Genomic DNA, 27,117 nt, shown 5'->3' with positions numbered 1-27,117 from the left:
CTTGTCATAGTAAAAAAACAACACTTCTGACTCCTGGTGCCCAAAAATGCTCATACAGTTCATTGGAGCCCATAAATTTGGGGGTCCTAGACCTCAAAGGGGAGCATCTTTGGTCTTCCCTGTACTTAGGACCAAAACAGACAGTGATCCTGGCATACAAATAACAAAAACAAAGGTGCAGGAGACCACAACTACTCAATAAAAGCTATTTATGCCCAATAAATAGTTTCCGAAAGAAAAATAATTTGCTTTTCACTGAATGAATTCAGGAGAAATGAACACACTGAGATACACTGTTTTCCACCTGTTATCAGCCTGCCATCCATAAAGTCAGTTCTGCCACTACCAGCAGGGGGTGCCTGACCACAGGAGAAGCAGCCACATAGTTTCCCAAAAGGCAACCTACGAAAATACGTTTACCTGTATTTACATGAAAACTTCTTTGGGTGAAAGTTTAGTTTGCAAAGTACAAGTGTAACATTTTCTCCTCGACACTGGATTCAAGTAGAAAATACAGGTCATATAAAGTTTGATTGGCTGAAACATGAATAAACCTTTAAAGTTACTAAATACGTGAATATTGCTAGAATAGCAAAGGAAGTGACAATGAATTCAATCCGTTAGAAATCTCTACATTCCATGTGACTTGTTATTTAAAATCAAAGATAACAGAACCCATACATCCAAATGACTGACCTTTCAAAGGCCTGTGTGAAGTGTTGGAAACACTTCAGAAACTGCCCTCAGAGTCACAATCCACAGGAAAAGACTGGTTTTTACCTCAGAGTAAATGCTGGCTTTTGATCACAGATGGTACTGGTGAGCTGTGCCTTCCACTCTCTTCCCAAAATCGAATTCACCTCAAAGGCTAAACAGGCCACCTCTGACGGCCTCAGAAAACTGCCTGTCGGGGCGAGTCCACCGCTGCGGCCACCACGACCACTTCACGCTATGTGAGACAGGACCGCAAACAGTGCAACGTTCTGAAATTCATCCTCTACCGCCATGCTTATTATTCCAGGTGTGGGTGCATTTGCTCTTGAAAACCAGCCTCTACCTTCCTGCCACGTCCCGTCTTCATAGCCTCTGGCCCGTCAGCAGAATCAGTGCAAGTCGGCAGGAAGCACAGTGAAAACATGAATTCGACTCTTTTAAAAAAGTAATTTTAAAGCTTCATTTTAAAAAGTATATTTTTTAAATTTAAAAACGAAGTATTTTCTGCACTTGGTCAGATCCTTTCTACCACTTGACAAAGGTGCTAGACCCTCACCCAGCCTCGTACAGACGGTGCATGTATTTTATGTTCTGTGGAGAAATTCTACAAAAATACAATATTCTCTTCTCTCCATAAGTAAGTTGGAATCAAGAGTAGGGTTGTGGGAGAAAAGGGAGGGATAAGTAAAAACAACAAAAAGGAGGCGTGCAGTATACAATTTTTTCTTATTTTAAGACTGGAATAAAACTTGAAGAAGTATTTCCCCTCGGGAAACTGACCTGTCTGACGCCTGGCCCTACAGGGTGACTGCCGGCCCGTGCTCTTCCACCCCTCCGGGGGGCAGGGCCAGGCTGTGGCGGGGGTCGGACCGGAGGGAGCTGAGCAGCCTCTGGACACTGCCCTCCCGCCCAGGGCTGTGCAGGCCGGGCGCCAGGCCAGCACCGTTGACCCGAGCGAGGCTGCCTGGTGGCGGCCTGGGTACCAGCCGGGGCTCCAGGAGGCCCTCGAGGACCACGTCGGCCTCTTCGTCGCTCTCCATCTCGTCAGGGGGCAAGTTCTGCAGGACGTGGGCTGCAGGCAGGCTGTGGCGGCTGGCCGTGCTGTCCGAGGAGCGGCCGGAGCCGCCCAACGCACGGCTGCCACGCACCACGTTGTTCCTCTGGTTGGCCGGCTTGACCGTGACGATGAGGTTGTGGCTGTTGGCGATCATCATGTCCGTGACCTGGTCCAGTGTCTTCCCGGCCACCTCAATCCCGTTCACCTCCAAGACCTCGTCGTCCACGGCCAGCAGCCCAGTGCTCTCGGCCAGGCCGCCAGGCACCATACGGGAGATGAAGATGCCGGGCACCTTCTCCAGCCCCTGCGGGGCCACGCGCACGCTCGTGCCGTCGCGGATATAGAAGCCCAGTGGCTTCTGGCAGCCGTGCCGGTACAGCCTCACACGGCGGTGTGTCTCGGGGAGGATGTCCACGTCGATGATGGAGGACACGGGGCGGAAGTCATGAGGCAGGCCAATGTGCAGGTGTGTGCGCCGGCGAGGGCCGTCCTCCCGCAGGGCCAGGGGGCGCCGCCGCCTGGACAGTGAACCCACCCCGAAGCTGCAGCGCTCGGCCTCTTCTGGAAGAGCACAGAGGAGTCAGTCAGAGGAGAGACCCGCGGGCAATGGGGAAGCACAAGTCGAACAGCATCGAACACCCAGAGCCTGAGGCTGGCCGTCCAGGTAAGGCCTGGCCTCCTGCAGCTCCCTTCCCGCCGCTTCTCTGACTTGTGGTGTGACCCCAGGGAAGTCTGAGGCAATGGGCAAATCAAACCGTATAGAGAACTGACTGAAACACAAGTCTCCCACACATGCCCAGGAGCTGAATGATCGATTCATTTTGTCACACTTCAGTTTTGGGGCAAGTCTCAACCTCCTGGATGATATGCAAACACAGTGCGGTAACTTTATGGGTTGTTTTGCTGAGCCCACAGCAATCCTGGCCTCAGGTGAGCTGGCCCAACAGTATTCACCAGGCAAATGTTTGACCCCGAGTTCAAGCACAATCACCTCCTTAACATTAGCTCTCCAGGCAACCAACGGAATGGTTGAAAGGTCAAGAGAATTAACAATAGGTGAAAGGTTTAAAAGTGCCTGACTGGATTCTGCAATGACAGGGGAGTGGGAAGCACCAGGAACGTCTCCCAACCTGGACCACAACTGCAGGGGCGGAATCTGTCTGATGTAACTAATTTGGAACTTGAGAGTCTGTTGAAGGCTCAACTTCCAGGGGAAGAACTGGACGGTAATTGCAGTCAATTTTGCTCAGTTTCAACTCTTAGCACAGAAGCAGCTGCCTAGCCCACCCCCCAGCACCCTGGGAGGCAGCTGTGCACTGTTCCTGGAGAGTATGTGGGCCAGGGTGGGCAAAAAGGACCCTGCTCTCCAAACAGGCATCTGTGCTCTGATTACGGACTGCTACTTCTGATCACAAAGGTGTAGACAGAGGTAGGTGGCTACTGTACCTCCCTGCATTGTTGCAAGCCCCTCCCCTTCTACCTGAAGGAACGTCCAGGAGAGTTAAAGGACTGGCACCCTTTCTCTCCCTTCATTTTTCACCTTTTTTCATTTTGGGAGCCAGACCTTAAAGTCTAGGACAGTAAAAACAACTGCATGTATGGGGAAAGTTAGAAGTGACTGTGCATGCTCAAGGAAAGACTCAGAAAGGACCTTAGAAGACCTTAAGTTCACACCTTAATGTTGATACTCAACAAAGAGCCTCCAACAATTAAAAAAAAAAACACCCCAAAACGGTAACAAAAACCCAGCAAACCCTCGGGAAGGGGTAGAATCTGATTTCCAGAGCTACCATGTTATTAGTTTAATCTCCAGTGTTCAACAACAACAAAAAAAGTCACAAGAGATACAAAGAAACGAGAGTGTGCCCCAAAGGAAAACAGTAATAGAAACTGTCCCTGAAACAACCTGATGGCAGATTTACTAGACAGAGACTTTAAAACAATGGCCTAAGACATGATCAAAAAACTAAAAAAAAAGAGATGTGGGTAAAGTCAAGAAAACAATGTATGAACAAAATGGAAACATCAACAGACAGAAAACCTAAAAGGAAACTAAATAGAAATTTTGGAGATGAAAAGTACAATAATGGAAATTATTGAACAGGGGACTCAAAGGCAGATTTGAGCAGGCAGAAGAAGGAATCAGTGAGCTTGAAGACAGGACAGTAGAAATGATCATATCCGAGGAACAACAAAAACAAAAGGTTAAAGAAAAGAGAACAGAGCGTAAACAATCACTGGGACACCATTAAGCAAACTGATATATGCCTTGTGAGAGTCTGAAAAGGAGAAGAGAAAGGGGTGGAGGGAATATGGGAAGAAATAATGGCTGAAAACTCTCAGACTTGAGGAAGTGTGCAAATGCAAACATCCAAGCTCAACAATCTCTATGTAAGATGAAGTCAAAGAGACACAAGATTACAAAATAATCAAACTAAATAAAGACACAATATAGGGGGCAGAGTCCAGATGGTGGCATGAGAAGATGCCAAGTTAGCATCTCCCCACAACTAGGGCTCCTGCCTGCCACTGATGGGGCACCCTGATGCCCAAGGAGACGGGAGGAATCCTCAAGTAAACTGGTAGGATGTGGGGGGACTGAGGGGGGGAGGAGAAGTGGAAGCCAGACAGGATGGGGCCCCTGCGGCCGGGGAGATCAGGAGAGGCAGGGGGAGGGGCCCTGTGAGGGGAGCAGGAGAGGAGAGGAGGGTGTTTGTCCCGCCCACTCAGGCCCGGGGAGCCTGCTGGGCTCCCAGGCTGATACCCGCCCTCCAGGACAACCCCGCCCCCCACCAGCAGCATTCGTCCTGGTGGCATAGGAAGGAGGCCGAGAGGAGAACAGGAGAGGCAGGCGGGAGGGGCCCTGCGGGAGGAGCAGGAGAGGAGAGGAGGGTGTTTGCCCCACCCACTCAAGCCCAGGAAGCTTGCTGTGCTCCAAGGTGAAGTCCCCCGCCCTCTGAGACCAGGAGTGGGGGGCACGCCTTGGCCCCTTCTGTTCCGTTGAGCCTAAGCCCCACCCTGCACAGCCCTCAGGGCCTTTTCCAGCCCTGTGGGTCCTAAGCATAGGCCCTGCCCACCACCCAAACCTCGCTCTTGCTTAGGCCCCGCCCTCCACAGCCGGGGCCTTTCCCCCCCTTTTTTCCTCCTCTTTTTTTACTACTGTGGTACTGTTGTACCCTCTGGTTGTTGATCCATCTATATTTTTACTCATATTATTTCTAACATATCTGTTAGGTTCCTAGTCTAATTTTATTTTGGGCTTTGTTATTGTCCTCTTTTTTTTTTTTTGCCACCCCACATGGCTTGCAGGCTCTTGGTTCTTGAGCTGGGGGTCGGGCCGAAGCTCCTGCAGTGGGAGCTCCAAGTCTGAACCACTGGACTAACAGAGAACCTCAGACCCCAGGGAATATTCATCGGAGTGAGGTCTCAGAGTTCCTCATCTCAGCACCAAGACCCAGCTCTACCCAATAGCCTACAAACTCCAGTGTTGGAAGCCTCAGGCCAAACAACCAGTACGAAAGGAACACAATCCCACTCATAAAAAAAACAACAACAACAAAAAACATGGGACAGCAAAAAAATATTTCCAGATGAAGGAGCAAGGTAAAAACCTACAAGACCAAATAAATGAAGAGGAAATAGGCAATCTACCTGAAAAAGAATTCAGAGTAATGATAATAAAGATGATCCGGAATCTCAGAAATAGAATGGAGGCACAGATTGAGAAAATACAAGAAATGTTTAACAAAGATCTAGAAGAACTAAAGAGCAAACAAACAGAGATGAACAACACAATAACTGAAATGAAGAATACACTAGAAGGAATCAATAACAGAATAACTGAGGCAGAAGAACAGATAAGTGAGCTGGAAGCCAAAATAGTGGAAATAACTGCCAAGTAGCAGAATAAAGAAAGAAGAATGAAAAGAACTGAAGACAGTCTCAGAGACCTCTGGGACAACACTAAATGCACCAACATTCGAATTATAGGGGTCCCAGAAGAAGAAGAGAAAAAGAAAGGGTCTGAGAAAATATGTGAAGAGATTATAGTTGAAAACTTCCCTAACATGGGAAAGGAAATAGTCACCCAAGTCCAGAAAGCACAGAGAGTCCCATACAGGATAAACCCTGGGAAAAACACACCAAGACACATACTAATCAAACTAACAAAAATTAAATTCAAAGAAAAAATATTAAAGGCAGCAAGGGAAAAACAAAAAATAACATACAAAGGAATCCCCATAAGGTTATCAGCTGATTTTTTAGCAGAAACTCTGCAGGCCAGAAGGGAGGGGCAGGATATACTGAAAGTGATGAAGGAGTAAAACCTACAACCAAGATTACTCTACCCAGTGAGGATCTCATTCAGATTAGGTGGAGAAATCAAAAACTTTTCAAACAAGCAAAAGCGAAGAGGATTCAGCACCACCAAACCAGCTTTACAACAAATGCTAAAGAAACTTCTCTAGGTGGGAAACACAAGAGAAGAAAAATACCCACAAAAACAAACCCAAAACAATTAAAAGAATGGTAATAGGAACATACATATTGACAATAACCTTGAATGTAAATGGATTAAACGCCCCAACCAAAAGACACAGACTGGCTGAATGGATACAAAAACAAGACCCATATATATGCTGTATACAAGACACCCATTTCAGACCTACGGACATATACAGACTGAAAGTGAAGGGATGGAAAAAAGATATTCCATACAAATGGAAATCAAAAGAAGTTGAGTAGCAATACTCGTATCAGATAAAATAGACTTTAAAATAAAAACTGTTATAAGAGATAAGGAGGGCCACTACATAATGATCAAAGGATCAATCCAAGAAGATACAACAATTATAAATGTTTATGCATCCAACATAGGAGCACCTCAATACATAAGGCAAATGCTAACAACCATGAAAGGAGAAATCGACAGTAACACAATAATAGCAGGGGACTTTAACACCCCACTTACACCAATGGACAGATCATCCAAAATGAAATAAATGAGGAAACACAAGCTTTAAATGACACAATAGATGAGATGGACTTAACTGATTATTTATAGAACATTACACCCAAAAGTGGCAGAATACACTTTCTTCTCAAGTGCACATGGAACATTCTCCAGGACAGATCCCATCTTGGGTCACAAATCAAGCCTCAGAAAATTTAAGAAAATTGAAATCATATCAAGCATCTTTTCTGACCACAACGCTATGAGATTGAAAATCACTTACAGGAAAAAAAACCTGTAAAAAAACACAAGTACATGGAGGCTAATCAGTGAGCTACTAAATAACCAAGAGATGATTGAAGAAATCAAAGAAGAAATTAAAAAATACATAGAAACAAATGACAACGAAAACATGACGACCCAAAACCTATGGGACACAGCAAAAGCAGTTCTAAGAGGGAAGTTTACAGCAATTCAGTCTCACCTCAACAAACAAGAAAAATCTCAAATAAACAATCTAACCCTACACTTAGAACAACTAGAGAAAGAAGAAAAAAGATAACCCAAAATCAGTAGAAGCAAAGTAATCATAAAGATCAGAGCAGAAATAAATGAAATAGAAACGAAGAAAACAATACCAAAGATCAATAAAACTAAAAGCTGGTTCTTTGAGAAGATAAACAAAATTGATAAACCCTTAGCCAGACTCATCAAGAAAAAAGGGAGAGGGTGCAAATCAATAAAATTAGGAATGAAAAAGGAGAAATCACAACTGACACTGCAGAAATACAAAGGATTATAAGAGAGTACTACAAACGACTATATGCCAATAAAATAGACAACCTGGAAGAAATGGACAAATTCTTGGAAAGGTACAATATTCCAAGACTGAACAAGGAAGAATTAGAAAATATAAACAGACCTATCACAAGTAATGAAATTGAAACCGTAATTAAAAATCTTCCAACAAACAAAAGTCCAGGAACAGACAGCTTCACAGGCAAATTCTCTCAAATATTTAGAGAAGAGCTAACACCAATCCTTCTCAAACTCTTCCAAAAAATTGCAGAGGGAAAAACACTCCCAAATTCATTCTACGAAACCACCATCACCCTGATACCAAAACCAGAAAAAGATATCACAAAAAAATTATAGACCAATATCACTGATGAACATAGATGCAAAAATCCTCAACCAAATACTAGCAAACAGAATCCAACAGCACATTAAAAGGATCATACACCACGATCAAGTGGGATTTATCCCAGGGATGCAAGGATTCTTCAATATATGCAAGTCGATCAATGAGATACACCATATGATCATTGCAATAGACGCAGAAAAAGCTTTCAACAAAATTCAACACCGATTTATGATTAAAAACTCTCCAGAAAACGGGCATAGAGGGAACCTACCTCAACATAATAAAGGCCATATATGACAAACCCATTCAAGCATCATACTCAGTGGTGAAAAACTGAAAGCATTTCCACTAAGATCAGGAATAAGGATGTCCACTCTTATTCCATGGCAATCAGAGAAGAAAAAGAAATAAAAGGAATGCAAATTGGAAAAGAAGAAGTAAAACTCTCACTGTTTGCAGATGACATGATACTATACATAGAAAATCCTAAAGCTGCCACCAGAAAACTACTAGAACTAATCAATGAATTTGGTAAGGTTGCAGGATACAAAATTAACGCACAGAAATCTTTGGCATACCTATACACCAACAACAAAAACTCAGAAAGAGAAATTAAGGAAACAATCCCATCTACTATTGCAACAAAAAGAATAAAATACTTAGGAATAAACCTGCCTAAGGAGGTAGAAGACTTGTACTCAGAAGACTATAAAACACTGATGAAAGAAATCAAAGATGACATAAACAAATGGAGAAATATACCATGTTCTTGGATTGGAAGAATCAATATTGTGAAAACGACTGTACTACCCAAAGCAATCTACACATTCAGTTCAATCACTATCAAACTACCAATGGCATTCTTCACCATTGAATTAGAACAAAAAATTTACAGTTTGTATGGAAACACAAAAGACCCCAAACAGCCAAAGCAATCTTGAGAAAGAAAAACGGAGTTGGAGCAATCAGGCTCCCCGACTTCAAGCTATACCACAAAGCTACAGTAATCAAGACAGTATGGTACTGGCACAAAAACAGAACTATAGATCAATGGAACAGGATAGAAAGCCCAGAGATAAACCCATGCACATATGGTCACCTTATCTTTGATCAAGGAGGCAAGAATACACAATGGAGAAAAGACCGCCTCTTCAATAAGTGGTGCTGGGAAAACTGGACAGCTACATGTAAAGGAATGAAATTAGAACACTCCCTAACACCATACACAAAAATAAACTCCAAATGTATTAAAGACTTAAATGTCAGACCAGACACTATAAAACTCTTACAGGAGAACATAGGAAACACACTCTTTGACATAAACCACAGCAAGATCTTTTTTGACCCACCTCCTAGAGTAACGGAAATAAAAACAAACAAATGGGACTTAATGAACCTTAAAAGCTTTTGCACAGCAAGGGAAACCTTAAACAAGACGAAAAGACAACCCTCAGAATGGGAGAAAATATTTGCAAATGAAGCAACTGACAAAGGATTAATCTCTAAAATATACAAGCAGCTCAATATCAAAAAAACAAACAACCCAATCCAAAAACAGGCGGAAGACCTAAATAAATATTTCTCCAAGGAAGATACACAGAATGCCAACAAACACATGAAAGGGTGCTCAACATTACTAATCATTAGAGGAATGCAAATCAAAACTGCTATGAGGTTATCACCTCACACCAGTCAGAATGACCATCATCAAAAAGTCTACAAACAACAAATGCTGGAGAGGGTGTGGAGAAAAGGGAACCCTCCTGCACTGTTGGTGGGAATGTAAATTGATACAGCCACTATGGAGAACAGTATGGAGGTTCCTTAGAAAACTAAGAATAGAACTACCATATGACCCAGCAATCCCACTACTGGGCATATACCCTGAGAAAACCATAATTCAAAAGGGTCATGTACCACAATGTTCATTGCAGCTCTATTTACAATAGCCAGGACATGGAAGCAACCTAAGTGTCCATCAACAGATGAATGGATGAAGAAGATGTGGCACATATATACAATGGAATATTACTCAGCCATAAAAAGAAACGAAACTGAGTTATTTGTAGTGAGGTGGATGGACCTAGAGTCTGTCATACAGAGTGAAGTAAGTCAGAAAGAGAAAAACAAATACCGTATGGTAACGCATATATATGGAATCTAAAAAAAAAAGAAAAAGAAAAAAATGGTACTGATGAACCTAGCCGCAGGGCAGGAATAAGGATGTAGACGTAGAGAACGGACTTGAGGACACGGGGAGGGGGAAGGGTAAGCCGGGACGAAGTTAGAGAGTGGCATGGACATAAAAACACTACCAAATGTGAAACAGCTAGCTAGTGGGAAGCAGCCACATAGCACAGGGAGATCAGCTCGGTGCTTTGTGACCACCTAGAGGGGTGGGATAGGGAGGGTGGGAGGGAGGCTCCAGAGGGAGGGCATATGGGGACATGTGTATGCATATGGCCGATTTGCTTTGGTGTACAACAGAAAGTACACACCATTGTGACGCAATTATACTCCAATAAAGATGTATCAAAAAAAATACTAGACTTAATATAATCTTAACATGCTCCAGGACACAGGGCAGGAGCAGTAATTTGAAAGGAGGCTGGGTCACACCCACCTGCTGACCTCAGAGCACCCCCTGGAGTGGCAGGAGGCATCTGCAGCTCACCCTGGGGACACAGACGCTGGTGGCAGCCACCTTGGGGAACTCATCCTACCACATGGACACCCGTGCTGGAAAGTGCTGTTTTTGAATTCTCCCTATAGCTTATCAGCTTCAGGACCCAGCCCTGCCCTGCCCAGCAGCCTGTAGGCACCAGTACTGGGAGGCCTCAGGATAAGCGACTAGCCAGGCAGGGACACAGCCCCACCCCCACCAGCAGGCAGGCTGCCTTAAGACCGCCCCCCCCAGCCCCCAGCCACTCCTGCAGACAGCCCCGCCCACCAGAGGGCCTAGGCCCTGGCACCACAGCCTGGAACTAGATCCAAGACCCCCACGGCCCTGCCAGAGGGGGTCTTGGATCTAGCCAGAGACTAGAGACTAGATCCACAGCCAGAGACTGCAGGACCCAGCTCTGCCTACCAGTGGGTAAGTACCAGCCCCAGAACCCCCTGGGCCCCCAGCCCTGACCAGAAGCAGGCAGACACCAGCCCCAGGACCACTGCAGCCAGAGACTCCAGGACCAAGCTTCACCCACCAGTGGGTGTTCGCTGGCCTGAGGATCCCTGCTGCTTGCCTTTTCACGTGTCAGGCGACGTGTCAGCAGGCTGGCAACAGTATCAGGACACCCCAGGACTCAGCCCCGCCCACCAGTGGGATGACACCAGCTGTAGGACCCCAAGGACCCTTCAGCCAGAGGCCTCGGGACCTGGCTCCACCAAGCAGTGAGCTGGAACTAGCCCACGGACCCCCCAGTCCCCAGAATCACCCACCAGAAAGCCAAACCCGCTCTGAGATAACCTTAGAATCCTCAGGTAGCTGCCCAGGGATACAGTGGGCCAGCACCAGCCTTGGGATACTGTAGAACCCACAGCCAGCCATGTCAGAAGCAGGACCCATCCACCAACAGGCCAACACTAGCTCCAGGAACCCGGGTTCCGCAGCCATCTATCTGTGCCAGAACCAGGCTCTGCCCAACGGTGAGCACTAGATCTGGGACCACCCTGGTTTCTGCAGCCAGCCACCTTGTGACCTTGTCCTGCCAACCAGAGGCTAGCAGCCTCCGCACAAGGCAGGGCCTGGCAGACAACCAGACGGGGCCAGCTGCACCTACCAGACTGCCCACAATAGTCATCCTGCCACAACAGAAGGACCAGTGCAGCCCTCATATAGCCCTAGAGCAAACAGCTCTGGTGACTAGAGGGCAGTGTGCCACAGGAAACATAGGACATCTCCTAAAAAAGACTGCTTCTCTAAGATCAGGAAATGCAACCAACATGTGAGATACACAGAAATAAAAACAGCAAATTAGGTAAAATGAGGCAACAGAGGAACATGCTCCAAATGAAAAAACCCCGAAGAAGAACTAAGAGAAGAGGAGATGAGCGATCTACCCAATAAATAGGTCAGGTAATGGTCACAGAGATGATCAGAGACCTTGGGATAAGAGTGGACGAGCAGAGTAAAGCCAGAAGCCTTTAACAAAGAGTGAAAATCAGAAAGAAGGACCAGAGGCGAAGAATACAATATCTAAAATGAAAAATACACTAGAAGGAATCAGTAGCAGATTAAACGATGCAGAAGAATGGATCAGCTAGCTGGAAGACGGAGTAGTGGAAACCACTGAAGCTGAACAGAAAAAAAGAATGAAAAGAAATGAGGACAGTTTAAGAGACCTCTGGGACAACATCGAGTATACTAGCTTTCTCATTATAGGGGTCCCAGAAAGAGAAGAGAGAGAGAAAGGGGCAGAGAACATATTGGAAGACATACTAGCTGAAAACTTCCCTAACCTAGGAAAGGAAACAGACGTCCAGGTCCGGGAGGTAGAGAGTCCTAAGCAGGATCAATGCAAATAGGACCACACCAAGATACACTGTAATTAAAATGGCAGAAATTAGGATAAAGAGAGAATATTAACTGCAGCAAGGGAAAAGCAACAAGTTACATACAAGGGAACTCCAGTAAGGCTAACAGTGACTTTTCAGCAGAAACTCTGCAAACCAGAAGGGAGTGGCACCATATATTTAAGGTGATGAAAGGCAAAAACCTACAACCAAGAATACTCTATTTGGCAAGGCTCTCGTTCAGATCTCATGGAGAGGTCAAAAGTTTTACAGCTAAGCAAAAGCTAAAAGAGTTCAGCACCATGAAACCAGCCTTAAAAGAAATGTTAAAGGGGGGGCCTCCTTGGTGGCGCAGTGGTTGAGAGTCTGCCTGCCGATGCGGGGGGCGTGGGTTCGTGCCCCAGTCCGGGGAGATCCCACATGCCACGGAGCGGCTGGGCCCGTGAGCCATGGCCGCTGAGCCTGCGTGTCTGGAGCCTGTGCTCCGCAACGGGAGAGGCCACAACAGTGAGAGGCCCGCGTACCGAAAAAAAAAAAAAAGTTAAAGGGACTTCTTTAAGCAAAGAAGAAAAGGCCACAACTGGAAACATGAGAACTATGAAAGGAAAAAGCTCATCAGTAAAAGCAAGTATACAGTAAAGGTAGCAAACCTACCATGTACAAAGGTAGTAAGAAGGTTACAAGATAGACGTAGTAAATCATCTATATCTGCAATAAGTAGTTAAGGGCTACAAAAACAAAACAAAATGTAAAATATAATATCAAAACAGTTAATTGTGAGGGGAGGGGAGTAAAAATGCAGGGTTGTTTAAATGTGTTTGAAATTACGAGATCAGCAACTTACTATCCCTCATGGTAACAACAAACCAAAAATCTATAAAAGATATACACAAAAGAGAGAAGTTTCTAAACATAACACTAAAGATAGTCATCAAATCACAAGACAAGAGAACAAAAGAAGAAAGTATCAAAAAAGAACCACAAAACAACTCAAACAACTAAAATGGCAATAAGTATGTACCTATCAATAATTACTCTCAATGTAAATGGACTAAATGCTCCAATCAAAAGATACAGAATGGCTGTATATGGATACAAAAACAAGAGCCATGTATATGCTGCCTACAAGAGACTCACATCAGATCTAAAGAGACACACAGATTGAAAGTCGGGGGATGGACAAAAGTTACCCCATGCAAATGGAAATGAAAATAAAGCCAGGATAACAATACTTAAATCAGACAAAATAGACTTTAAAACAAAGACTGTAACAAGTAACAAAGGACATTACGTATTGATCAAGGGATCACCCAAAAAAAGATATAACAACTGTAGCTATATATGTACCCAACAGAGCCGCACCTCAATACATAAAGCAAATATTAACAGACATAAAGGGAGAAATTGACAGTAGCACAGTAATAGTGAGGGACTTGAACATCCGGCTACCATCAACAAACAGATCATCCAGACAGAAAATCAATAAGGAAACTGGTCTTAAATGACACATTAGACCAGATGGACTTATATATATATATATATATATATATATATATATATATAGATTCCATCCAAAAGCATCAGAATATACATTCTTTTCAAGTGCACGTGGAACATTCTTCAGGATAGATCACATGCTGGGCCACAAAGAAGTCTCGGTAAGTTTAAGAAATCATATCAAGCATCTTTTCCAACCACGATGCTGTGAGACGAGAAAATCAACTACAAGAAAAAAAGTGCAAAAAACAAAACCATGTGGAGGCTAAACAATACTCTACTAAACAACAAACGGATCACTGAAAAAAATCAAAGAAGAAATTAAAACATATCTGGAGATAGATGGAAACGAAAAAACAACGACCCAAAATCTATGGGACGTGGCAAACACAGGTCTAAGAGGGAAGTCTACAGTGATACAAGCCTACCTCAGGAAACAAGAAAAATCTCAAACAAACAGCCTAACCGTACATCTAAAGGAACTAGAAAAAGAACAAACAAAACCCAAAGTTAGTAGAAGGAAAGAAATAATAAAGATCAGAAGAAATAAGCGAAATAGAGACTTAAAAAAATAGAAAAGATCAATCAAACTAGGAGCTGCTTCTCTGAAAAGATAAACAAAATTGGTAAACCTTCAGCAAGACTCATCACGAAAAAGAGAGGACCCACATCAATGATACCAGAAATGAAAAAGAAGTTACAACTGACACCAGAGAAAAACAAAGGATCATAAAGAGATTACTGTGAACAGCTGTATGCAACTAAAATGGACAACCAAGAATAAATGGACAAATTCCTAGACGTGTACAATCTGCAAAGACTGAACCAGGAAAAAATAGAAAATTTGAACAGACCAATTACCAGTAATGGAATTGTTGGAGGTTTTTTGATTACTAATTCAAACAAAAGTCCAGGACCAGATGGCTTCACAGATGAATTCTACCAAACCTTTAGAGAAGAGTTAACACCTATCATTCTCAAACTATTTGAAAAAAATTGCAGAGGAAGGAACACTTTCAAATTTGTCCTAAAAGGGCAGCATCACCCTGATACCAAAATCAAAACCAGACAGAGCTATCAAACAAAAAAGAAAGTTATAGGCCAATATCACTGATGAACATAGACACAAAAATTCTCAACAAATTATTAGCAAACCAAATCCAACAGTATATTAAAAGGATCATACACCATGATTAAATGGGATACACAGGATGGTTCAACACCCACAATCAATCAATGTGATATACCACTTTCACAAATTGAAGAATAAAAATCATTGATTGTCTCAACAGATGCAGAAAAAGCTTTTGACAAAATTCAACAGCCATTTATGATAAAAACTCTCTACAGTGGGTATAAAGGGGACCTACCTCAACATAAGCAAGGTCATATAGGGTAAGCCCACAGCTAACATCATACTCAACGGTGAAAAGCTCAAAGCATTTTCACTAAGATTAGGAACAAGACACCATTGCCAGTTCTCACCGCTTATATTCAGCACAGTACTGAGTCCTGCCCACATCAATCAGACCAGAAAAAGGAAGAAAAGGAATCCAAATTGGAGAAGAAATAAAACTGTCACTACTTACAGATGACATGATACTATACATAGAAAATCCTAAAGATGCCACCAGAAGACTACTAGAGCTCATCAACTGATTCGGTAAAGGTGTAGGATACGCTAATTACAGAAAGCTGTTGCGTGTCTATACACTAACAATGAACTATCAGAAAGAGACGTTAAGCAAACAATCCCATTTATAATCATATGAAAAAAGAATAAATTACATAGGAGTAAATCTAACTAAGGAGGTAAAAGACCCGTGCTTGGAAAATTAGAAGACACTAATGAAAGAAATGGAAGATGAGACACACAGAAGGAAAGATATACTGTGCTATGGATTAGAAGAATTAATATTATTAAAATGACCATACTGCTCAAGGCAATCTACAGATTTAATGCAATCCCTATCAAAATACCCATGAGACTTTTCACAGAACTAGAACAAATAATTTAAAACTATATATGGAGGGACTTCCCTGGTGGTCCAGTGGGCAAGACTCTGCACTCCCAATGCAGGGGGCCTGGGTTTGATCCCTGGTCAGAGAACTAGACCCCACATGCATGCTGCAACTAAGATCCTGCCTGCCACGACTAAAGATCCCACGTGCCGCAACTAAGACCTGGTGCAGCCAAATGTGTGTGTGTGTGTGTGTGTGTGTGTGTGTGTATATATATATATATATATAAACACGAAAGACCCTGAACAGCCAAAACAATCTTGAGGAAGAACAGAGCTGGAGGAATCAGGCTCCTGACTTCAGACTATTATAACCTACAGTCATCAAAACAGTATGGCAGTGGCACAACAACAGACACATAGAGCAATGAAACAGAATAAAAAGCTCAGAAATAAACCCATATGCTTATGGTCAATTAATCTATAACAAAGGAGGCAAGAATGCACAATGGGGAAAAGACAGTCTCTTCAGTAAGCGGTGCTGGGAAACCTGGACAGCTACACGTGTAAAAGAACGAAAGTAGAACATTTTCTCACACTATATAAAAAAATAAACTCAAAATGGATTAAAGACCCAGATGTAAGACCAGAAACCATAAAAATCTTGGAAGAAAACATAGGTAGAACACTCCTTGACATAAATTGTAGCAATAATTTTTTGGATCTGTCCCCTAAGGCAAAGGAAAGAAAAGCAAAAACAAAGAAATGGGACATCATTAAACTACAAGGGTTTTGCACAGCAAAGAAAACCATTGACAGAATAAAAAGACAGCCGACTGAACAGGAGAAAATATTTGCAAATGATATGATTGATAAGGGGTTAATATCCAAAATATATAAACAGCTCACACAACTCAATAAAAAACAAACAACCTTTTAAAAAATGGGCATCAGACCTGCACAGGCACTTTTCCAAAGAAGACATACCGATGGCCAACAGGCACGTGAATAGATGCTCAACATCACTTATCATCAGAGAAATGCAAATCAAAACCACGATAAGATAGCACCTCACACTTGTCAGAATGGCTATCGTCAAAAAAATCGCAAATAACAAATGTTGGTGAGGATGTGGAGAAAAGGGAACCAGTGTTCACTGTTGGGAATGTATATTGGTGCAGCCATTGAGCAAAACACTATGGATTTTCCTCAATAAACTAAAAATAGAACTACCATGTGATCCAGCAATTCAACTCCCGGGCATATATCCGAAGAAAACAAAAATATTAACTTGAAAAGATACGTGCATCCCAATGTTCATTGCAGCATTGTTTACAAGTCACGATATGGAAGCAACCTAAGTGTCCATGAACAGATGAGTGGATAGAGAAGGTGTGGTGTGTATATTCAATGGAATGTTACTGAGCCACAAAAAGAATGAAAATTTGCCATTTGCAGCCACATGGATGGATGTAGAGAATATTATGCTGAGTGAAATAAGTCAGACGGAGAAAGACAGATACTGTATGTTCTCACTTTATGTGGCATCTAAAGAATAAAACAAACTAATGTATATAACAAAACAGCAACAGACTTACAGAGTAGAGAACGAACTAGTCGTTACCAGTGAGGAGGAGGAGGGGCAAGATGGGAGAGGGGAGTAAGAGGCGCAAATGACTATGTATGAAATAAACTACAAGGATATATTGTAAAACATAGGGAAAATATCCGGTATTTTATAATAACTTTAAATGGAGTATAACCTATAAAAATTTTGAATCACTATGTTGTATACCTGAAACTAATATAATTTTGTAAATCAACCATGTAAAAAATATATTTACATATACATGAGGCAAAAGCTGACAGAATTCAAGGGAGAAAGAGACAGTTCTTAGGAGTAGTTGGACTTCAGTATCCCACTCCTAAAAGTGGATACAATGAATGGACAGAAGTAAGGAAATAGAGGACATAACACAATAAACCAGTGAGATCTAACAGACACAACAGACAGAGCACTCCACCCAACAGCATAGAGAGTCTTTTCAAGTACACACGAGACTTTTTCCAGGATAGACCATATACTAGGCCACAAATTAATTCTCAGTAGATTGAATAAGATAGATATCACAGAAATTATCTTCTCTGATAACAAGAGGATGAAGTTAGAAATCAGTAACGTAAAGAAAACTGAAAAATTCACAAAAATGTGTACCTAAACAGCACAGTTTTAAACAAGAAATGGATCAAAGAAGAAATCACATGGGAAATTAGAAAATACTTAGAGATGAATAAAAATGAAAACACAACATACCAAAACTTAAGCGTCACGGCAAAGGCAGTGCTAAGGGGAAAATTTATAGTTACATGCTTGCATTAAAAACCAAGAGAGGGCTTCCCTGGTGGCGCAGTGGTTGAGAGTCCGCCCGCCGATGCAGGGGACACGGGTTCGTGCCCCAGTCCGGGAGGATCCCACATGCCGCGGAGCGGCTGGGCCCGTGAGCCATGGCCGCTGAGCCTGCGCGTCCGGAGCCTGTGTTCCGCAACGGGAGAGGCCACAACAGTAAGAGGCCTGCATACTGCAAAAAAAAAAAAACAAAAAAAACAACAAAAACCAAGAGATCTCAAATCTACAACCTAATTTTACAGCTTGAGGAACTAGAAGAATAAGGACAAAATAAACCCAAAGCTAGCAGAAGGAAGGAAATAATAAAGATTAGAGCAGAGATAAATGAAATAGAGAACAGAAAAACAATAGAGAAAAATCAATAAAACAAAAAATTTGTTCTTCAAAAAGATTAACGAAATTGACAAACCCTTAGCTAGATGAACTAGGAAAAAAGACAGAAGATTCAAATTATTCAAATCAGAAACGACTGTGGGGCATTACAACCATTTCTACAGGAAAACAAAAAAGGATTTTAAGAGTGTTATGAATAACTGCACACCAACAAATTGGAAAACCTAGATGAAATGGACAAATTCCTAGAAACACAAAAGCTACCCAGACTAAATTATGAAGAGATGGAAAATCTGAATAGTCCTATAACTAGTAAGGAGATTATACCAGTAGTCCAATTTCTTCCCACAAGGAAAAGCCCTGGACTTGATGTTTTCACTGGTGAATTCTACTAAACATTTAAAGAAGAACTAATACCCAATCCTTCTCAAACTTCTCCCAAAATTCAAGAGGAGGGAACCTTTCCACCTCATTCTATGAGGACTGCATAACCCTGACAAAGCCAGACAAACACACTAAGAGGAAAGAAAACTACAGACCAATATCCCACATGAACATCCTGGGCAATTCCAAGTGTGAAGGATTTGGGGTGGGGTGAGGGGGCGGGCGGATGCTCTGAGCGGCAGCATCCGGTCCTCCACAGGCTCTGCCCCCGCCCAGAGCATCCTCTCCCCGGACTCAGGACCTGCGCTGTGATTCCATCAGAGCCGCTGGCCTTCCAGGCCCCCATTCCCCCGGGCTCCCTTCCCCGCGTCCCCAGGCTGGGTGGCCCCAGGGCAGTGGGCACTCCAGGCGCGGTCACCAGACGGAGGCCCAAGGGCTGCGTCCCTGTGCGTCCACCCAGGACTCGGGGGACAGAGGACAGCAGGGCTCCCCACGTACACAGGTGGATGAGGCCCCCGCACGAGACGGGGTGGGCTTCTGCCTCCCGAGGGTGGGGATGCCCACCTGCCCACCCTACTCAGGGTTCACCGACGTCACACAAACCGCAGGACGACCCCGAGGGTGGTGAGGGGAAGGCGGCCCCAGGACCGTAGCCCCAGGGACCACTTGCTGTTCAGTGCCTGGGTTTTCTGTTTCCAAGGCCGCAGCCTGAGACGCCAGTGTGCACAGACCCGGAAGTCCAGCAAAACCGCTCTTTCCACCCGAAGCACCAGGAAGGGGCAGCCTGAAGAGACAGCACTTTTAGGAATCTCTTCCCAGTCCAAATCCAACAGCGAAAAACGCCGCTTTACCCGCATCCGACAGCAAAGGCGGAGGGAGGAGGGCCCCCCCCTCAGGCCGGAGAAGCCCCCGCAGGTCGGTGAAGGCCGAGCGCGGAGGCTGGACGTCCACCCTGGGCGGGGGCGTCAGAACAGGACCTGCCCAGGGTCAGCTGCAAGTCCAATCCAATGTCCTAATGTAGGCGGGTTAAAAGGATGGAGGAGCCACTCAGACATAAATCAGAGGAAAGCAGAAGCTGCGCTGATAGGTAATGTATACCTTGGGCAGAGGGACAGACGGGCCACACGCAAGACAGTCCACCCGGGAAGCCCCAAGTGCCCCAGCGGGGCCGCAGCGAGGTGGAGCAAACCAACAGAACAAAAACCGAGCAAAACGCCCTAGAAGAGCTGCGGGAGAAACCGACAAGTCCCATCACGGCTGGAGACTCGCCCTCAACCCTCCTGACCCAGCACAGGACCCAGCAGGACAGCCTCTGGGGACAGCCCACGGGGGGGACACCCACTCTTCCAAGCGCCCAAGGGCTCCGTGCCGGGACGGCCGCGCCCCGACCTCAACAAACTCTTCACACCTGGAGTCACACCGAGTGTGCGATCAAAGCAGAGATCAGCACTGGGGAGGCCACGGGAGGGTCTCCAAACGCTGGGGAAATAAGCCACAGGTAAACCGGCCGTCTCTAAGGAGAAAACCCGGCACTGGCTGGAGTGGAAAGGAAGCGCAGCCGTCCAAGCACATGAGACGGGGCGGCTGGGATGGCCTGGGGGGAGAGGAGTGCGGGGTGCAGGGACGGGAGAGGCACCCAGAACACGTCAGACAAGGGGAGCAGCCTCTGGTCAGCAGTCAGGGCCCACACCGGAAGGAAGGAAGGAAGGAAGGAAGGGATAAAGAGAAGAAGTGACTCAACAAGCCTGGAAACAGAGAAAATCCATGACGCCAGCGGCCAAGTCTGTCACAGTCTGATGGGGGTGCTCTCACCCTGTGGTCCTGGGCCCTTGCCCTGGGCCGCATCCCCATGTGCGCTCCAGGCCTGCTGGGGCTCACGCACCATTGCGCCCCCCCCGCCCAGCTGCCTGAGCGGGTCCCCCACAGCTCTCCTCCCTACCTGCCTTACGTGCTCTTGACACGTTCACCCCACCGTCACGCCAAGTCCAAACCACGGCAAACGCACGTCCCCCCTCCTCCGGAAGCCAAACCCTTCAGACTCCAAGGGCATCCCCTCCATGGCGTGTTCTCCTCTGGTCTAGAGGGCTCCAGCTTTCCACTCTCCTGTCCGAGTGCTTTCTGAAGGGTCCGTACTGTCCCCACGAGTGTCGTGTTGAGTGGTGTTCAGCGTCAGGGCACAGGACCACTGGTCCTGGGCCTCCCCGGACCCTAACAGAGAGGACAGTATGAGGGGGCCTCGCTGGCCCACAGACAACAATATAAAAATCCCAGCCAACTTCACGCTGATAAATGTTTTTAATGGCGTTGAATGACTAACCTCTAGGAAGTTGCCAGAAACCATCATTTATCATTGCTACTTACTTCCTGAGTGAAAAAGCTACCCCTGTCACCATCTGGACGTGGAAACAAATGCTGTGACGCTTCCGCTTGTATTTTTCCTTCTGAAATGAAGGCAGGCCGGCCTGCAATGCTGCCCACACAACACAGCCTCGCTACCTGAGGCCGTACGGCCAGGGGGGCACTAGGCCACACGCTGCCCAAGCATCACCGCTGTGCCCCTCCACCCAGCGGCGCCCACCCCAAACGAAACAAGCCCAGGAGCGCGACCGCGAGGTCTTTCCTCAGCAGTCCTGGCCCCGTGCCCCGGATAACCCAAGGAGGCAACACAGCCTGGGCCACCTGTGTGCGGATGGACGCCCCTGCTGATCTGACCTGCCTCCCCAGCCTGCAGGCACGAGGCGGACCCCTCAGCTCGGTGGAATGTTCTGGAATTAGATATTTTCGAGAAGGGCGGAGAGCTGGCAGGAAGGCCTCAGAGCTGCACCCTCTCGGCATGGGTGAATTATTAGTGTTTTCAGGGCTGGAAGTCATAGCTGGCGTGCTCAGTCACTGATGAAAACGTAGTTCAGGAAATGGGAGATTTTCCCGTTTGTTGTTAAGTGTTTCTCATGTTTGCCTAACCATAAGTCAGAAAGTTCCTGTAAGAAAAAGCAGCCCTTACTTTCAAATAATACGCCACAGGGTTTTTGTTCAAATCGTTGGTAATTCCATCCGGGAAGCATATCAGCCGGGTACGGTTACTTCCTTAATGGCCCTGACATTTTGGACACAGTTTTTGCTTTGACGCTTTCCCATGGACATGTTATACACTAGTTTTCCAACATTAAGATGGTTCATCTGTTTCAAACGATAAAATCCTCGCGCTGAGCCAGATGAATGTTTGAAACTGGGTCTCGGCGTTACCAAACTGAAGGCACATAGCTACACACACCACCCCTCCTTTAGAGTCCGAAGAGTTCAATACGATGATCGTAAGCAATTAATTACAGTCTCCCTGGTCGGGGCGGGGCCTGGAACCACGCTGCCACCGCGAGGTTTAATTAGCTGCCAGGTGAGAAAACACAGCTGCTCAGTGGCGGCTTATTATTTACAAACAAAACAGTATTTTCCATTTTCTGCTAAATGTCCTCAGTAGAGATCATCAGACAGGTGGGAGGAAACTTGCTTATTTCAGCCCATTCCTGCTGCTCGCAGCCACATGTGATGATTTACAAGCCTGTTCCCATCTTCTCGGTGACCTCGGAGAAGCAGACCAGGAGTGTGAGGTGAGGGCTGCGGGCCCACGGCCAGCGGGGGCGGCCGCCTCGTGGGTCCTGATCACACTGTTAGCCAGGCCGGGTCCCGGCTGCAGCACCTTCTTGCCTTTCTCCATCTGCTGGCGAGGAGGCCTGCTAACCTCTGAGGATGGCGGGGGAAGCGGGAAGGGGGTTAGCTGGTGGGGCTGGAGCCTGGAGGCTGACCCGGTCCCCTCTCTACCACTTGGCCTCCTTCCTTTGAGGAGCCTCTGAACACAAACACTGGAAGGCCCAACATCTGACCCTGATCATGCTGGCTGAAAGCTGACACTCCATGCTGACCCTACCCTGTGTGCCCAGCTGCCCTGGTTTATTTAGCGCTGCCTCCAAAGGAGTGTCAGCAAATCTAAAGGGGACCAAGGTACCATACCGGGTGCTCAGTCCTTCCAGCAAAGACCCTGTCCAGAGTGAGCAGATACATCCGGGGACCTCATGGGCCTTGTGGGTGTCAAGGAGCAGGGGACATTCTGTTGTGTGGTTCCCATCCTGGGAGCGCCCTGTCTACTGGGAAACACGTATGAACACGCATGGAAGCACGAAGACACGGGGACCTGGGGACAGGGCAGTAAGCCTGGGTCCAGGGGCCCCGAGCAGTGCACCCTGGAGGGTGGGACGGGGTCCAGAAAGGCCTGGGGGAGGCGGGTCCTGAGTGGAGGCTTCACCACGTTCCCGGGGGCTGGGAGAGGATGCTGGTGAGAATCGGGCAGGAGTGACCCCGTCCTTTGCTTTGTCCAGCACAGATCCCCTCTCTGGAAGGGAGGCATCTCAGATCCCTGAAACGTTGGTCAGGGTTCCCCAGGGAAACGGAACCAATAGGGTGTGTGTGTGTGTGTGTGTGTGTGTGCGCGCGTGCAGGTACAGACAGCAATTTATTATATAGTGGCTCAGGCAATTATGGAGACTGTCTGCAGGCTGGAGGCCCAGGTGAGCCAGTGGTGACCCAGGAGCACTGATGTCAAAGGGCAAAGAGGACGATGCCCCAGCCCAGCAGAAGGAGGGAGAATTCTCCCTCCTCCACCGTTTTGTTCCATCCAGGCCTTCGGGGACTGAATGCAGCCCAGCCTACTTCACTCAGTCTATTGACTCGAATGCTCACCTTTTCCGGAAACGCTCCGAAATGCCCACCCTCTGGGCCGCGTGGCCTGGCCAGGCGGGCACATGCAGCCAGCCGTCGACGTTTCCTCCAGGCTCGGGGACCCCTGTCCTCCTTTCTCAGGTGTGGCTGGCGGGGACTCGCAGCGAGAGGTGAGGCGGTCCGGACCCGACCCCGGGTGAGCGCGTTCGGGGTCCTGCGGACCTGCTTTTCAGGCAGGTTGACGCTGGGACTTGTGCCAGGCAGGTTCCGTCCCTGGCCTGGGACGCAGCCCGAGAGCCTCAGGTGATGCACGCGGGTCACGGCTGCTTCTGAACGACGAGGGGGCTGGCGCCAGGCCGGCAAACACTGGTTTGAACGGAAAGGCAAACGAGTCTCGGCGGCGGTCAGGGCAGGCGGCTCAAGGGGGAAAGAAACGACGCCCTCACGAGGAGGCGGGGCGCCCAGGCTTCACCCCGAGTCCCGAGGCCAGCGGCCCCGCGCCCAGGTCCCAGGCGGCTTCCCTCCGTCCTCCCACGTCCTAAGCAGCGCGGCAAAGCTCCGGTCAGACGCCCGGTGCCGACACCGGCGGGGCAGCCCTGCGGCTCAGGTCGTTTCACACACAAGCCGTCGCACGGGGACCAGGACCTCAAAAACGAAACTTGGTGTCTAGAATGTCCCACTCCTAAGATCCCGGCTTTGGTTCCTGGAATTCCTTTCCCAAGAGCAGCACGGTCATGGCTTCTTTATCCCGCAACGTGTTCGATCTTATGTTTTCCACGAAGTCAACCATGAAGGGAGGCCCCCGTTTTCTGGGCGCACGGCCACCGCCCTCTCCCGTTTCACCTTTCCACTCACGTGAAACTATGTTCCCTTCCCCACCTCTGCTTCCAGACACCCTCGGCAGGAAGGGAGACAAGCCTGCCCGCTTCCCGAGCACGTCTCCCTCCTCGGCCCAGGTCCAGCCGGGGTAGGGCAGGCCGACCGCTCCGCAGTCCTTCCTCACGGGCGACAAGGCCGCTCAGCGCGCCGCGCGTGACACACGTTCGTGGCGCGAGGGGGCTCCTTGGGGCCGTCCTGGGTCCGAGGGCCGGCTGACCGGCCGCAAACCGGCCTCGCTGCCAGCAAACGGCCGTCGGAGCGCCGCCACCTGCACGTGCTCCACTTCTGCCCGCGTGGAGCGCGCTGAGGCCCCGAGGGCCTGGCGGATGCGAGGACATGGGTAGGTGGGCGCGGGTCCCGTCGGGAGCACTCGTCAGGCGGCGGAGAGGAGACGGGCAGGGTGAGGGAGAGCCGTGACCTGAAGTGCCTCTGGGCGCTGGGTTAGGGACCGGCCCTCCCCCGCGAGGAGGGAGCCGCGTCCAGGAGACGCGGGGACGCAGGCCAGCTGAGGGGAGGCTGGGCAGGGGCTGACGGGGGCCCGGGCGGAGGGCTGTGCGTCCCCCGGGGCAGGGTCAGTAGGAGGAAGGGGGGCCGGGCAGAGGGAGGGAAGCGGCAAGGCACCCGCGCGGCTGGGGAAGGCGCCGTGTCGTGGGCCGCTCCGCTGGCTCAGGTCTACTCTGGAAAATCGACCAAGTTACATGAAAGGAACTTTAAAATTTTTAAACTTGAAACTTTTAAATTTGGAAAACGCAGAATCACGTAGGGTATCCATGGTATTTTCCATGTTATAAACACGGGAACTTGTGGACGGATAGTACTCCCTTTCAAACAAATTGTTTTTTGGCAATTCACTAGAAACTGGACATTAAATTGAAATTTTATTTTAAAAATTCACTGAGAATTTTCTAAATCCAGAGGACCAGTAAAAATGCTTAAAAAACAATCCCGGAGTTCATAAAGATTAGCGGCTCCCCCTGCCAAAGCCCCAAACCCTCTGATTCTGAAGAACAGGAAACAATGTCTTAAAGTATAAAAGGCTGAAAATCATCATGCGATGCCTACGTCAAAACAGCCATTCCTTTAGCGTCAGTGAACATTCTACCGTGTGGATGTCAACAAACCGATTTCAAGGTTACACAGAAAAGCCAAAGGGCCCTGAACAGCCCGCAAAATACTGAAGGAGGAGAACAGGGTCGGAGGACCGACGCCCCCGACTTTAAGACTCACCATAAGGTTGTGGTGAAGGGACAGAGACACAGCAACTGAACAGAACAGAGCGCTCAGAACAGACCTGCATACAGACACTCAACCGACTTTTCTGACAAAGGGGCAAAGGTGATTCAACGGTGAAAGGACAGTCTGTTCAACAGACGGTGCTGGAACAGCTGGATGTCCACACGCAGAAGGTGAATTCAGACCCAGACCTCACAACCCTCAAAAAACTAACTCAAAAGGGGCCACAGACCTAAAGGTAAACGTGAAACTGTAAAACCCCTAGAAGCTGACAGCGCAGAAAATCTAGGCGACTCTGGGTTGGCAGCAAGTTTTTAAATACAACACCAAAACGTGATCCAGGAGAGGAAGAATGCATAAATGGGAACTTATTGAAATAAAAACTGTTCTGTGAAAGACACAGAGAATGGAAAAAAAAAAAAAAAGGAGCCGCAAACTGGGAGAAAATATTTTTAAAACACACATCTGAAAAAGGACTTGTTTCTAAAGAACACAAAGAGCTCTCAAAACTCAACAATAAGAAAACAAACAACCCAATTAAAAAAATGGGCAAAAAGTGTGAACAGATCCCTCGCCCAATACACAAATGACAAACGAGCACCTGAAAAATGCTCCATGTCACATCATCAGGGAGACAGAAGGTAAAACGAGATACCGCCACACGCCTGTTAGTTCGGCCATTCTAACAGAAGAGCCAAACTCCAGAACACTGGCAACACCAAGCGCCCGTGAGGACGCGGAGCAACAGGAACGCTCACGCGCTGTTGGTGGGAACGCAAAAAGGTGCAGCATCGCAAGACGACAGTTCGGAGGTTTCTAACGAAGTTAAACATAGTCTAACGATATGATCCAGCAGTCGCACCCCTTGGTATTTGCCCAAATGAACCGAAAACTTATGTCCTCACAAAAACTGACCCGTGGATGTTTACAGCAGCTTTATTCGTAATTGCCGAAACTTGGAAGCAACCAAACCGTGAGGAGATCACCCGTGGTAAAGCCAGACAATGGAGAGTCATCCAGCAGTAAAACGAAACGACCTATCGAGCCATGAAAAGAGCAGAAGGAACTTTAAAAAGGTCTATAACTACGCGAAAGACACCAATCCGAAAAGGCTGTGCACTCTGTGATTCCCACTAGATGACACTCGGAAAAAGACAGAACTGTGGAGACACTGAAGAGACAGACCCGTGGCTGCCCAGGATGGAGTGGGCGAGGGGGGGCGGGGGAGAAACGGAGCACAGATCTTCAGCACGGTGAAAATACTCTGCATGACTGTCGTGATGGACACGGGTCACTGTGCACGAGGCAAACTCACTGAACACCACAGCACCG

The 27,117-nt window shown here is 47.0% G+C and overlaps 1 protein-coding gene across 1 annotated transcript in view; it reads right to left on the bottom strand.

Moving 5' to 3' along the window:
- Nucleotides 1-1,339: 1,339 nt before the first annotated feature.
- The window catches only part of PARD6G (par-6 family cell polarity regulator gamma), a 106,410-nt gene continuing 80,632 nt past the window's right edge, over nt 1,340-27,117 (bottom strand). The window contains exon 3 of the mRNA XM_065890193.1: nt 1,340-2,332. Within this exon, the coding sequence (XP_065746265.1) occupies nt 1,512-2,332 (821 nt within the window). The 3' untranslated portion in view covers nt 1,340-1,511. The remainder of the gene's footprint in view (nt 2,333-27,117) is intronic.

The sequence above is a fragment of the Phocoena phocoena genome, chromosome 13 (assembly GCF_963924675.1).
Source record: "Phocoena phocoena chromosome 13, mPhoPho1.1, whole genome shotgun sequence".
Taxonomy (NCBI): domain Eukaryota; kingdom Metazoa; phylum Chordata; class Mammalia; order Artiodactyla; family Phocoenidae; genus Phocoena; species Phocoena phocoena.
Note: the sequence above shows the minus strand (reverse complement) of the source record. Positions and strands in the feature narration are given on the sequence as shown.